This window comes from Lontra canadensis, unplaced genomic scaffold (assembly GCF_010015895.1).
Source record: "Lontra canadensis isolate GAN:19392208 unplaced genomic scaffold, GSC_riverotter_1.0 scaffold59, whole genome shotgun sequence".
Classification (NCBI taxonomy): domain Eukaryota; kingdom Metazoa; phylum Chordata; class Mammalia; order Carnivora; family Mustelidae; genus Lontra; species Lontra canadensis.
Genome location: NW_022631053.1, coordinates 1,578,161 through 1,592,635, shown reverse-complemented (window position 1 = coordinate 1,592,635; position 14,475 = coordinate 1,578,161). Strand labels below are relative to the sequence as shown.

The 14,475-nt window shown below is 42.2% G+C and overlaps 1 protein-coding gene across 14 annotated transcripts in view; it reads right to left on the bottom strand.

Annotated features, from left to right (window-relative positions):
- The window catches only part of LOC116878846 (cyclic AMP-dependent transcription factor ATF-7), an 81,416-nt gene that overhangs the window by 5,338 nt on the left and 61,603 nt on the right, over positions 1–14,475 (bottom strand). For 10 of the 14 annotated variants that reach the window (XM_032876611.1, XM_032876612.1, XM_032876619.1 and 7 more), the window contains 7 exons: positions 11,557–11,675; positions 8,340–8,477; positions 5,480–5,637; positions 4,349–4,448; positions 3,704–3,817; positions 2,943–3,095; positions 479–676 (listed from right to left, as the gene is read on the bottom strand). In XM_032876611.1, coding sequence (XP_032732502.1) covers positions 479–676; positions 2,943–3,095; positions 3,704–3,817; positions 4,349–4,448; positions 5,480–5,637; positions 8,340–8,477; positions 11,557–11,675 — 980 coding nt within the window. Of the gene's footprint in view, positions 1–478; positions 677–2,942; positions 3,096–3,703; positions 3,818–4,348; positions 4,449–5,479; positions 5,638–8,339; positions 8,478–11,556; positions 11,676–12,069; positions 12,260–14,475 lie in introns of all 14 variants that reach the window. The other 4 variants (XM_032876617.1, XM_032876609.1, XM_032876620.1 and 1 more) reach the window with 3 other exon arrangements.

Sequence of the window (14,475 nt, the reverse complement as noted above, 5' to 3'; positions counted from 1 at the left end):
GTTATATACATAAATATATTCATACACCTTTGCAATGAAATCTTAGTAAGTAATCAAAAGAGAAATAATATTCAAGAAAATATCTGGATTATAATTCTTCTATTTGTGCTTGCGTGGTTTCCCTTATTTCATTAAGCTGCATTATCTGGGGCAAATACATTTTCCTTTGGGTGCTTCACGACCCCAGCTGGATTCGACTAATCCCAAAAGAGTACCCATTGCCTCCATCCAAATGGGTCTGTGGGTGATTCAGACTCTAGCAAAGGTTTAGGAGTAGATGGTGAGTCTTTTCCAACCCCTGGGGAAGAGATTTCAATTTTGACTGGTAAGAGTCTCTTTCGGCATTCTTCCTGGCACAGCTTCTGGAACTGTCCTAATTTAAAGAATTATCGTCTTCTTTTATACTGTTTCACTTTTTTCTGACTCCATCTCACTTCCCAGATTCCTCAATCCCAATAATCACCCAGGACCCACTCACACTCAGCTGAATGTTCTGAGAAGTGAGCTCCTCCGCCTTCTTCTCAAGGGAGGACACCCAGAGCTTCCGCTTTTGACGGCAGCGGGAGGCTGCAGCCCGGTTGCGCTCCAGGAACCGCTGCCGCCTTTCATCAGGATCTTCGTCCACTGTGCGTCGCCGCCGTCCTCCCGTGCTGGGAGTGGGCTGGGCTGGTGAGACCTGGGGCCCAGGAAGAGGAGTTACTTGAAGGGAACGTCAACCCTTTCCAAATTCAACCCGATGTCAGGTAGAGATCTGGCAGAGGGACGTACCAGTCTCTGTAACCACAGCAAGTCTCATCACCATGTCCCTGAGTTTCTCTTCTCTCTGCCTCCCCATTTCCTTCCAGATTTCTCAGCCCCATACTTAGACCAGAGATCAGGTGAAAACTGACTATTTCTGAGACAGACAGATAAGATGAGGCGAGCATCACTTTTTGTTTCATAACAACAGGGAATCTTGTAGGTGGGGAAACTATAATGGGGGGTGGGTGCCTGGGGAATTTTTAGGGAGACTGGAATAAAGATACTTGAGAATCATTGATTTGGACAAGCAATATATACAAACAACAAGTTTCAGAAGAGGAGAAAAGACTTTATTACGGGTGAGATACTGGCTATCATGGAGAGATATGGATTAGTACGTTCTTATTTACAGTCAGTTATTAATCATCCTCAGCAACCACCCTCCCCCCTTGTTTGTTCTGTTTGTTCTTAAACAAAAACCCATTTTGAATCCCTTTACATACTGGAGATCTAGGACTGCCTTTTGTCTTGAAACTTTAGGCTGATGTCCTCTGTCACTAAAGTACTTCTGGATCGTCTTCCCTTTCTATTAGCTGGTACGTGTTCAGAAAAGATAGACCAACTTTCTAATAACCAGCAAAATTAAAATGTAGGAAGCTCAGCCATCTGTATAAAAGAAACTGTATAATGTAAAACAATGCCAAAAATAAATTCTTCCTGGATCTGCTATTAGAGCATATCTATATTAGTAGCTCCCAAGGGACAGAGCTCACATCAGTTGCATGAGACTAAGCGTGAGCTTATAAAAAACAGAATCTTATTCCACTTCAGGCTCTACTAATTCATGTTCCCCATTAATACAGATAGTCAAGAAATAATTTTATTTATTTACACTAATATTATCTCTCCCAAAAGAAAAAATGGCGAAGAAATTTAAAACTCAATTTAATGAGCTGGAGGCCTTGGGTCACTGCTTCTCACTGTAATATGGGAAGTTTATACTAATTCTCTTGAGACTTTCAATTTTCTCTTTGTCCTGAGCTCAACAGAGCACATGAAAGACTGGTGCTTTAGGAGGATGGAGAAAGGAAACGGTAGGTTCCTATTCTCTCACGCAGGAAAGAGAGGTAAACGAACACCAAGAGAAAGAAGGGAAGAATGAGAAAGAAAGGAACCAGCAGTAACTAAAAAGAAAGTCCTTTTTTTTTTCCCATCATTTTCTTACGAGGGACAGCAGCACAACTCAGGCAAGGCGGCTATGGCTTCACCATCTCCAGGGACTGGCACTGGAAGGGGTTACAGGAGGGAGGGCAAGCTTAGCTTCCAATAAGAAAACTCAAATGAAGGCTTTTGCTGTTGGCCAAGCTTTAAGGCGGCATATGGACATTAAATGTTAGGACATGTGGTGGTAACTGACGAAGCAGGTGGTGACATCAGAAAAAGGGGCTGGACAAAGATGTCATTCTAGAAACCCATCTTAGGTGGTTGTCACCTGTCCAGCGCAGATACTACAAAAACTAAGGCCCATTCAGTTGTCAAAGAACTAAACTGAACTTACTAAAACTGAGGCTTCCCTGGGAAAAGAACAGGGTATATAAATGGCACCACTCCTTTCATTGCTCTGTAATAGAAAGGGACTAAACTGATAAGGAAAATGTGTTTTATTATGTCTGTTTACTGAGCCATAAATTGTTATTACCCAATTTTGGCCACAAAACTTAATCAGGTAAGTTTCTTGGTTTTTGTTTTTGTCTTTGTTCTGCTTTATTTTTTGTAAGACTTAACTCATGGGAAAGCGACTAGGGGAGCCTCCTTTGGTGCAAAAAGTGGTTTGAGTCAGGTTCTGTTACACTTTAGAGGGTTCTGCAGATACGTCATTCACACATAGAAAAAAACAAAGACCAAAAACTGAGACCTCCTCTGTGCCAGCTCTGCCTTCTCTGGCCTGTCTGATGTAAATACAACAGAAGAGTAGGTAAAGCCTGGTGCGTCTTGCTACTATCAAACTGTTAACAAGAACCGAAGTGCAAAAAGATGCCCCGAAGACTGAAACCCGCTTTTTTTTTTTTTTTAAGATTTTATTTATTTATTTGACAGACCGTGAAACCCGCTCTTCTGTAATTTTTCTGCTCCTCGCAAAACAGACGTGCCATAAAGTAATGGTGACACAGCGGGTTCCCCCGTCCAAGGGCCCAACTGACCTGTGGCTGGGCAGGGGATGGGGCATCCGGGTGCTGGATGAGGATCTGGCTCTGCTCAGGGCGGGCTGTCACCATGGTGCTGGCAGTACCTACCACCATTCCACACCCACCGTTGATTGAGGAGACCTGGTGGGTCAGGGTGGCTTTTAGTCTCTGTAGGGAACAACAATAAAAAACAGCTTGCCAAGGGTGAGATTCTATCAAGGATGAGAAAAGTGGGCTTAGATTTTAATACTGACCTTACAGATCACTAAAATTTCCACGCCAATTTGCCCTTAACAGAGGAATTAAAAGAAAATGACAGGGAGAATGTGCACCTGGATCCCTACCATGCCTACTCTGTTCCTTGGCTACCATCCTGGGCACAGTTGGAGGATGGGGGCTGTTGAAGTAATAGAGTCCAGATGAAAGCTCTCTTCTGGAACCTAGCCAGGTGGTGGTTATGCAGCTATTCACCTCTTGGCCAGCTCTCCTGCCCACTCGTCCACCCTCCATCTGTCACCCTGGAACTGAAACAGCAAGCATTCCACTCCAAACAATCTGTGCTGCTTCTTTTCACTGCCATGGTCTATGTACCAGGCTCTAAAGGTGGAAGAGAGGAGACAGAGTCATGAATCAGGGTCTTTTCTTCTCTAGACCCCACCACAGGGTATCTTTAGCTTTGCAAGCCCCAGGTTTCTCTGCCTGGCTCACTCGAAAAACCTAGCTGATAACACTTCTTTTAAAAGGGCCAACACTGCCCCAAGCTGGGATGTACTCACCATCTTGGCTTCTGATGGCATAGGGTGGCCAGAGGGAGAAATGGAACCACTGCTGTTAACTGGTGGGCCAGGGATACCAGGAATGTTGGGCACCATAGACACAGGTCTGGCCAGCTGGATCAAGAGGAGGAGGAAAAACCAGAAGGGAACATAATACTAGTCGGGGGGCAACAGCTTTCCAAAATGAAGTGCTTTGGAGACTGGCATGTCAAGGCCTGTTCTGTGCAGTCTGTCCCTAGGGCATAGAGGGACAGCCTGGGAAACACCTTTCCCCATGGAGTACCACACGATAGGGAATCTAATCCTTCAGTGCTGTGACAAATTCTATGGGAACGGCTGGGGCTGTATCTTGAGGAAAGTGGTGGGTAATGTGGGAGGCGCTAAGTGCCAAGTGAAATCAACCAATCAGCAGGCTGGGAAGATCAATTCCTAGACCAGGAGCCAATTGTCCAGATGAGTCTTTGTCTAGTGTTCCACAGTGCTGGATTGGCAGAGGTTAGCAAAGAGTTTAGGCAGGCTGCCACGCTCAACTAATACAGACCAGAGCCCATGTCTTCCTGGGGCTCATGTGTGTTTATGAGCATTCAGGTGGAAGGGAGGGATTAGTGTGTCGGTAGGGCTGGCTGCCCCAACTACAGAGCTCACCGATATAACAGAAGGCATCTGTACCGGAGGCCCTGGCAGCACAGGCATAGTCTGTCCATTAGCAAGATGCATGACGAGAGGGAGGGAGCCAGTGGGAGACCTGAGGAAACATGAAGTGAAATGCTCATCACACAGACCCTTTTGTCTATAGACCCTCCTCCTATAATTACAGCAGACTGCCCATGCTTCTCTAGTTATGGAAGCTACAGGGCAACACTATAAAACCTTGACACCCTCATGAAGGTGGAAAAACCAGTGAATGCTACTTACCTTTCAGACAGACAGAAATGGTAAGATCTTTACACCTTGCAAATTAAGCAAACACCACTGAACTCAAACTGGTGGGAAACTAATCCTATTAAGATGTCAGAACAACAAAACATCCCTACCAATGGCATGTATAAATTCTGTCTTGCCTTAGCCAGGACTTGGATGAAAGTTGTCATTTTGCAAAGCTGAATTACGTCATATGATAACCAAACATGAGTAAGCTTCTCTTGCCATTTGCACGTACTGCTCTATATTAGCCCCAAAAGAGATCACTTTGTATTTTTCCTAGTGGGTCCAGAGAACAATAAGCTTTAAGAGGCTAAATCCTGACAAAAACCTCTTAACCCATGGGTACCTGGGGACAGGAGCTCAAGTCATCTCATTAGGAAATATGTATGGACCACGCCAGGAATGAAGACAGACAAACAAAATTAGGGGTAGCAAAGACCAAGAGCCCCAGACTAATGGGAACACCAGACTCAAAAAAGATTACTTAATGGGTTTCAGCCTGTCGTTCAGTAATGCCCCCCAAACCTTATACAGATTGAGGCCAAGAACTAAATTTACTTTCCTGTGTGGCTTCCACCACTATGATTAACTTGCTAAAGTTTTAAAGATTCTTCTTTCAGATGAAAGAAGTATTAAACCTCTAAATTAAGGCAGTATTATTCCCAAATAAATACCTGCTTGCTTACTAATAACGTGAAGGAGATTTCTGGTTACGGGGGGATATTTTATTTTGAGAGACAATCTCACTGACTCATTTTGAGTATTCAAAAACAGTCTCTGTTTTTGTTTTTGGTTTTTTTTTACCAAGTACAAAAGGGTTCAGGCTTCACTGTTTCTCCCTGCTTTACTTACCCCAGTTGCCTGTTGGATGGTGGAGCCTGTGTGATGACGGAAGTTGGGGAGGGAAGGGTTGGGTGAAGTGGATCATAGCCCAAGTGGAGAGGCAAGGAGCCAGGACGCACGATGGTAGGTGTTGGGGTAGAGATCACGACAGGCTTTGGGGCCACCTCCTGAGGAGAAGAGACCAACAGAACACAGAATGGTATAAGGGGCTGCTTACAGGAAATATGTAGCTGGTTAAATGTAGTACAAATTTACTGGAAAGAGCACCACAGTGACTCATGTAAATCATGCCATCACTCTACCACGATCATGGATCCATACTTCACTCGCCCATTCAACAGGAATGCTGAGTTAGGCTCTTTGGCTATATCCCTTTCAGGGATGAATGCTATATAAATGAGATTAAGAGTTGAAAAATTACTTGAAATCTTTATAGAAGCACTGTAGTGCTATGTAAGTTCCAAGGACTGCAATAATTTTTCACTCTTGTTCCAAATCAGATGCCTGAGTGTCCTCCAATCTCTAATGAGAAAAGACAGGGTGTAAGACTGTGATAAGGCAACCCAATATCTCCTACAGACATATGCCCCCTACCTTTTTAAGTAGCCTCCATGCCCAGTGCGGGGCTTGAACTCACGACCCTGGGATCAAGAACTGCACGGTCTACTGAGCCAGCCAGGTGCCCCGAGACAGAACCCTTTAAAAAAGGCTATGGAGGAAGACTATGGAAGTTTGAATTTAATGGTCATGTTGTAATAAAACAAACCACTTCCCACTGTTAATTTGTTTGGGACCTTAGGTGCTAGTGGCCACGCTGGCCCTCACACAGCTCCAGACAACCTTTAGGACCTGGTTGCTAATGAAAAGGGGAGGGAGGAGGGACAATTGCAATGTTTAGGGAGGCGGTAGGTTGGAGAAGTTATCAAACCAAATTTGGAGGGAGGTAAAATGAGGCACAGATGTTCTAACCACAGTGGACATTAAAATTAATAACCCCTGGTAGAGAGTAGGGACTGGAAAAAGGCATGAGTGGGCTTCTGAGGTTCTGATAATATCTGGGTGCCGGTTACACAGGCTGTAAACTTCATGAAAATTCAGTGAGCTATATACTCACAATTCATGCTCTTTTTTGTATGTATACTGTATTTCAGTAAATTTATAAAAAACATTACCTCATAGAAAGTTACCTTTAAAAAATAATACTTAGAATTCTAGTAGATTTTCTCTTTGAGTCACTAGAAGGTTTCCTTCTAAGATTTTTTTTCCAAAATCATTTAATGTCCAGTTTTTTAAAAAAATTATTTATTTATTTGACAGAGAGAGAGAGATCACAAGTAGGCAGAGAGGCAGGCAGAGAGAGAGGGGGAAACAGGCTTCCTGCTGAGCAGAGGTCGATCGCCAGACCCTGGGATTATGACCCGAGCCGAAGGCAGAGGCTTAACCCACTGAGCCACCCAGGCGCCCCTAATCTCCAGTTTACAAATTACATAATTTTTCTTTCCCACTTAGTAACTGAAGTACAGGGGTGCCTGTGTGGTGCAGTTGGTTGGGTGGCCGACTCCTGATTTCAGTTCAGGTCAGATAACGATCTCAGGGTCGTGAAATTGAGCCCCATGTCGGGCTCCACACTGGGCATGGAACCTGCCTGGGATTCTCTCTCTCCTTCTGTCCTTCCCCACTCCTCTCTCTCCCTCTCTTAAAACAAAACAAAACAAGAAGCAACCCCCCTCCAAAAAACCCCAGAATAACTGAAGTATAATTTACATAAAGTATATTAATCTAAAGGATATAACTAAATGACTTCATATATGTCAAATCAAGACAGAGCCCATTTCCAGCACCCCAGAAGGTGTCCCTTCCCAATCCATACCTTCCCTCATGAAAGTTAAACATTTACTTTGAGTTCTATCATCAAATAGTTTTGCCTGTTCTTGAACCTGACGTAAATGGAGTCATGTATGTAGTTTTGTGTCTGAATTTTGTTGTTGTTCAATATAACATTTGTAGGATTTATCTACACTGCTGTGTATATCATTAGTTCATTCTTTTTTAATGCCATGTGGTATTCCATTATATTTCATTTATTTATTTTTAAAGGGGGGGTTGGGGGAGGCAAAGGGCAAAGAGAGATGGAGAGAGACAATCTTAAGCAGGCTCCAAGACTGGCATGGAACCTGATGTGGGGCTTGACTTCATGACCCTGAGATCATGATGAGCTGAAACCAAGAGTCAGATGCTTAACTGACTGAGCCACTCAGGCACCCCTACTATTCCATTTTAGAAATATATCACAGCTTGTTTATTTATTCATTCTCTTATTGATGGATATTTGGAATACTTCAGTTTTTTTACTATAATGAATATAACTGTTATGAGCATTCTTATACACTTTTTATATACTAATTTCACTTCCATATAGACTCAGAAGTGGAACTACTGGGTCAGAGAATAGGTGTAATTTATATAAATCTTCTAAATAATGAGCATTATTTAAAAATAAATAAATAATAAATAAATAAATAATGAGCATTATTTAAATATAATCAATCCTGTGTCACATACTATTTATACAAGTAATGAATCAAAACTTAATCTACCTATCAATTAACACTTGGGATAATTCCTTTTTTTTTTTTAAGATTTTTTTTTTTTATTTTAGAGAGAGAGCACACCCATGTAAATGAGCAGGGGGAGGAACAAAGGGGGAAGGAGAGAGAATCTGAAGCAGACTCCCCACTGAGTGCAGAGCCGGACACGGGAGTTGATCCCACAACCCTGAGATCATGACCTGAACCAAAACCAAGAGTTGGACGCTCAACTGACAGAGCCACCCAGGCATCCCTGGGATAATCCTTGGTAGAGAATTTACCTTTTCTTTGAGTGGTGGGGAACAGGGACTAGAGGCAGGGCTATCAGGTGGGGATGAGTCTACCTCCACTGGCTCTTCTTCTTTGATTTTGATGTCTGGCGTGGAAGGCAAAGACATATCAAGGGGCCCAGCAGTAGCCTGTTAAAGAGACAAATAAGCAAAGTTCAACCCCATGATTCCCTATAGGCTGAATCAAAAATCTTTCCAGTTCAAAGATGAGGAAATATACTCTCTTTTCCTTTTCCTTTTTTTTTTTTTTTTTTTAAATTATTAAGTAAGCTCCACACCCAATGTAGGGATTGAACTCACAATCCTGAGATCAAAAGTCGCATGTTCTACTGACTGAGGCAGTCTAATGCCCCGAGGAAATATACTTCTAAGTTCAGCCTTTGGTCAAGGAACTGAACTGCAAGTCAAACAAATATGGAACCTAGGTTTTATGTACAAGTCTGGTCAGATCATTTCAATTTCTCAGAACTTCTGTTTTTCTTTTCTTTTCCTTTTTTTTTTTTTAAAGATTTTATTTATTTATTTGACAGAGACACAACAAGAGAGGGAACACAAGCAGGGGGAGTGGTAGTCAAAGGGAGAAGCAGGCTTCCCACTTCAGCAGGGAGCCTGATGTGGGGCTCGATCCCAGCACCCTGGGATCATCACCTGAGCCAAAGGGAGATGCTTAACTACCGAGCCACCCAGGCGCCCCAGAACTTCAGTTTCTCTAACTGTAAAATAGAAATAATGCATGCTTCACCATGGGTGAATACTTAAAACGATTCTGAAAGGAAAACAATACTTATAAATGTTTATAAAGACCCTGAAAGGAGAAAAAAAAAGATGTCATTTAAATCATAATTGTATCATTTTTCAGGAAAGTATAAGGATTCCTGAATCCAGTGCTTGCCTATTTCCAAACAGCTCTGCTGGCCACTAGAGAACTGTGAGCACTTTTTCTGCCAACCAGAAGGACTAGATTACACAAGTATCAAAAGCAAACAGAGACAGACTAGCTAATGAAGTACTGCAAACAAGACAGGAAAGATCTTTTCCGGGGAACTTCCCATCCTTGATGGTGACTTTACCCCAACATCTGGTGCTAGAAGCTAGAAGTTAGGAAGCTAGGGTATGGGGTAATGAGGAAAGGAAAGCCTGGTCATTTGATTAGTTAAAGACATTAGACCTTGGTCCCAGAAGCAGGACTGGAGGAAACCAGAAAGGAAAAGAGAGTGCTTTTCTGGCAGTGGTGAATCACTTCACAGAAACTGTGGAGGTGTAAATGGCTTTGCAGGGAACCATAAACCATCTGAGAGGATGGCCCTGACACTGCATGACAGAAGGGCAGGCACTGCAATCTGGTTTCATGAAAAAGTAGATCCTTTGTTCTATTCTTCCCATATTTTAGGCTTCTTGGTCAAAGAGGAGCTTGTTTCTAACTCTTCCCTTCCTACCTTAATCCCCAGAAATCTTGGTAATTGAGCACACTGAAGATAATCTGGTGTCTACCATGTTAGAGAAGGTGGTAATGGTTCTTTCTCTCCAATCTGATGGGGGCGAACAATAGCAGAGATGCTTTCATTTCTGCCTTCATTTTTTCTACATTGTGAAGATGTCGGGCCCAATTCAGCTAACTCTGGGATCCCTGAAGTCAGAGGGTGGTGGGAAAGAGAGGCCTCTAAGTAAATAGAACCACAGGTTTAAACTTCCTTAGAGGCATCTCCCAGAAAAGCTGTGGTTCAGTGAAATTTTAGACTCAGTCAACATTCCTAGACACAATCTTCTACTGAGTCTGTTCTTCTCATCACGGGGAGGTAAAGACCACCCCTGTATAGGCAGGAAGAAATATCAAGATGCCCAATGAGTAAAAGCCTGACCAACTATGAACGGCCTCCCAGAGTGTCAACTGAGTTAAAACGGCAGTAGAAAAGACTTCCCACTTTTAAAGGGAGGTTAATTTTCTTGAATTTGCCTCTAATGAGTTCGATTTTAAATCATTCACATCCTGGTGGAAACAACTGGACTGATTTGTCTTGGGAGAAGGAGAAATGATGGTGGCTGGGGGATGAGGCAGGGAAGCTATAAAATAAAATTATACCACATAGGTTGAAGCCACTGAGAGATGAGAGACTGGAGTCTCTGAAGAAAAGTAATGACGAGAAGACTGTGGCTAGTCCAGCCGTTTGAAAGTGGAACTACAAATATAAGCCAGTGGATTTCCCTGCTTTTTTTCAGTCTGAGGGAGACAGCAGGAAAAGAAGCTCAGAGGAAGCTACGGAACTTAGAGAAACCGCCTGTGATAAGGATAACTTATCTTGCATTCTTACAATTACAATTTATGCTGGATGAAAAAAAAAATGCACAACTCTCTTGATTTACCTCTTAGAAGGAAAGAACTCAGAATAAGGGATTCCAACATTCTAATCCTCTCTACAATATCTACACTAAAGTGGTCTACATACAATTGCACACACTTTGTGATAGTTTCTACCTGCTGGTCCTATTTCTACCCCTGGGCCAGACAGAGTAAGTTTAACCCCTCTTTTACATGAAAGCTCTTCACATATTTGAAGAACACTATTTTTTTTCACCTTAAAACTTCTCCTTTCCAAGCAAAACTTCCTCAGTTTCTTTATATGTTCCCAAAGTGACAATTTCTAATCCTTTCATGATCCTAGTTGATCTCCTTTGGAAGGCATTACGAACCCCTTCTTGAAGTTTAATGTCTGGAATATTACGAGAAAGCTACCTGAAGGTAAGAGCTACATATATTGAAACAAAGAAGTGTCAAAATGCAATAAATATTTGTTGATTGGCTGGCTGAATGCCAACAGTCCAGGTAAGAAGACTGATTAGCTCAGAAAAGAGTAACAGATTTGATCCCAAAAAATATTATCTCACAGAATCTAAGTAATTTATAATCTTTCAACATCCTTAACATTTTCAGAAGAGAAATTTAAAAAAAAGAGAGAGAGAGATTACTGAATTAATGCTCCACCGAAAGGGCAAGAAGCCTAATTTTTGCTAAAGACAGACTTGTATTGATCCATCATCTGGACCCCTTGAAGACATGAAGGCTGACTTGGATTACTGGGCATCATCTGGTTCTAAAGAATGAAGCCCATAATTGTGTTCTTTAACCGACTAAGCAAATTATCCCAGGGCACAATGAAAATAGCCTCCATCTGAACACTGCCAGTTTGTCAGCAAAAGTCGCGCCTCTTGCCTTTTTTTCCTCCTCATCTGCAGCTTTCTTGAATTCATGTTCAAAGGAGCTAGCTAATTCATTGAAGAGCCCCACCTCCTCACAATTCTTCAGGAATCTAGTCGGAGTAGGAGTTTGATCTGCAGACATGAAAAAGAAAAAAAGGAAACTTTATTTTAGTTTTGACCTGAAATTAAAACTTGACGGTATACAGAGAACACATTTTTATTCTTATATTTGGAAAGAGTCTCTGTGTTAGGGCAAATTTGCTTTTACGGAGCTGGAGCGGGTGAAGGCCAGTGCTAGGCCACCAGAGGGTGTCTGTGCTGTGCTGCATCAAGGCCAGCAGAGGGAAGACAGAACAATGTTTTGTTGCGTGACTCTCCCTGTAGCCCTCTTTCTCCCAGAGGCTGGTTTCACCTCCCTCACCCACCAAACCAAACCAAACAAAACCACCCACCCAGGTGGAATTTGTGAAACTTCCAGATCTGAAAATAAAGAACAGTTAAGTGACATTTTCTCTTTTAAACTTACTCCCTGCTAGGTCTGAAGTGAGCAGGTATAAGCAGATGGACGTTAAAATCTGATGAGGAGAAGAAACTGAGGATCAGATGGTTGAGTTTGCTTGCTAAAGCTACCAAGTAAGAAATGGTGCCTTGTCTTTCAGTGGTCACTGAGGTAAGGGTCTGTTACCTTCTGAAGGCATTCCAGGCAAATCTTGGGGCTGAGGAACAAGACAGCAAGATCATGAGCTAGAAAAGGAAACTGCAAACAATAGAGCTCATTTCACAGAAACCTGGGCTCAGAGCAAATTCCGGAAACCAGGATATTTGGATTTAGCTTTGCCAGCCGAAATATCCTCTCAGGGGTGGCACAAATCTTTCCTCAACAGTGCCTTTGCCCCTGGGAAGAGGAAGGTGATCGGCAACCCGTATAAACTTTACAAGCAACTTGAATTTTAGATTTGAGCTCCTCTCTCCCCATTCTGGTTTTCTAGTTTTTCTCTCTTAGGTCAGTTGAATCCTGTTCCCTGATCTAAACTTCTATTATGATGGTTTTCTTTGACATGCTAGTCCCCTCAGGGATTCATTTCATACCCCAAACCGCTAAACTGAATGACAGAAATAGAACAATGTTTAAATGACATTTTAAGGAGTGAGACCTGGGAATAAAATTGTTCCTTTTAGCATGATCGACTGGAAATAGTCCACTGGGATTTTCCATGAAAACAGCAAAAAAAATTTTTTTTTAATTTAAACAAAACCTCTTCTGAATGAGAGTGTTTGGAAAAGTTACCACTACCTCCCAAAATAGTTTTAAAAGGTCCTCTGGCAGCTTTGGTTGGCCAATGATGAAGCCACTTTCCCTCCATCCCCGGGTGAATGAAGGTAATATCATCCTTTACGCTCAAAAGTACTTCAGTAAGGACACACACAAAAAAATCACAAGTCAAGTGAAACAGGACAGGGCAGCTAAGGGCATGGCGATTGCAGAAGAGGGCCTTTTGCTTCTCTGACCTGAGACTCACACAAGCTGCTCCCATTCCTGAACAAATAACCAAACAGCCAGAAAATAAGTAAGAAAACCTTTAGGGTGCTCTGATGATTTTAAAGGAATCAACAAGTGTTTACTGAATACTTTCTACATGTTTTGATGCTATATGCATATACACTTGTGAGTAAATTTGGAGGAGAAGATGGTTACAAGTATAGGAGTTTTGCCAAATGTAAGACATGGCTCTTGCCCTAGGGGACAGAGAAATGTTTTCTAGTCGAGGAAATAAACCAATATACATAGACAGCATCATAGTATACACAAAACTAGGCACCATGTGCAGTAGGGAATAAATTTGTTGTAGTAATTAAATAAAGACAAATTAATGACAGAAGAGTTAGGAGGTTTCAAGAAGTGGGACTTGAGCTGTGCTTTCAAGAATGGTTTTCACCAGGAGAAAGAAGAGAAGATTTGGAGGGTAAGAGGAGTAAGGCAGATAAAGACACAGGGAGAGACAGGGTATGGGACCACATATAGGTGAGGAGAAAAAGGTACATCTAGGGTAAAGATTATCAACTCAGGGGGTGCCAGGCTGGCTGTCAGAGCCTGTGACTCTTGATCTAAGGTCATGAGCCCAAGCCCCAAGTTCTGTGTGAAGTCAACTTAAAATGCAAAAAAAAAAAAAAAAAAAAGAAAAAAGAAAAATCAAGTCAGGTATTTAAGTTGTATACAAAGTGGGGTAGGTATCATCAGGCTAGATTACAGAAAGCCAGAGAGTCCAAGTATAAATAGCCTTGAGAGTAAAAGAAAATAGGAAGACTAGGACAGATTTTTTAAAAATTCAATTAATTAACATACAGTATATTGTTAGTTTCAGAGGTAGAGTTCAGTGATTCATCAGTTGTATATACCACCCAGTGCTCATTACATCATTTGCCCTCCTTAATGCCCATCACCCAGTTATCTAATCCCTATCCACCTGCCCTCCAGCAACCCTCAGTTTGTTTCCTTCAATTAAGAGTCTCTTATAGCTTGAGATTCTTCTTCTTCTTTTTTTTTCCCCCACCTAAGAGCATTTTATTTAGAGGGAGAAGGTTTTTAGGGGTTTTATTGTGGGTTTTGTTTTTTTTTTTAAGTGATAATTGTATCCCCAAGATGGGGTTTGAACTCAGGACCCTGAGATCAAGAGTCTCATGTTCCCCCAACTGAGCCAGAGAGCCAGGTGCCCAGACATATTTTGAGCAAGCAGAAGAATTTAAGGAAGACTAGCTTTTCTTTCTTTCTTTTTAAAAAGATTTTATTTATTTATTTGGGAGAGAGAGTGAGACAGAGAGCATGAGCAGGGGGCTGGGGGTGGAGAGGGAGAAGCAGGCTGCCTGCTGAGCAGAGAGCCTGACGTGGGACTCAATCCTAGGATCCTGGGAGCATGACTGGAGCCAAAGGCAG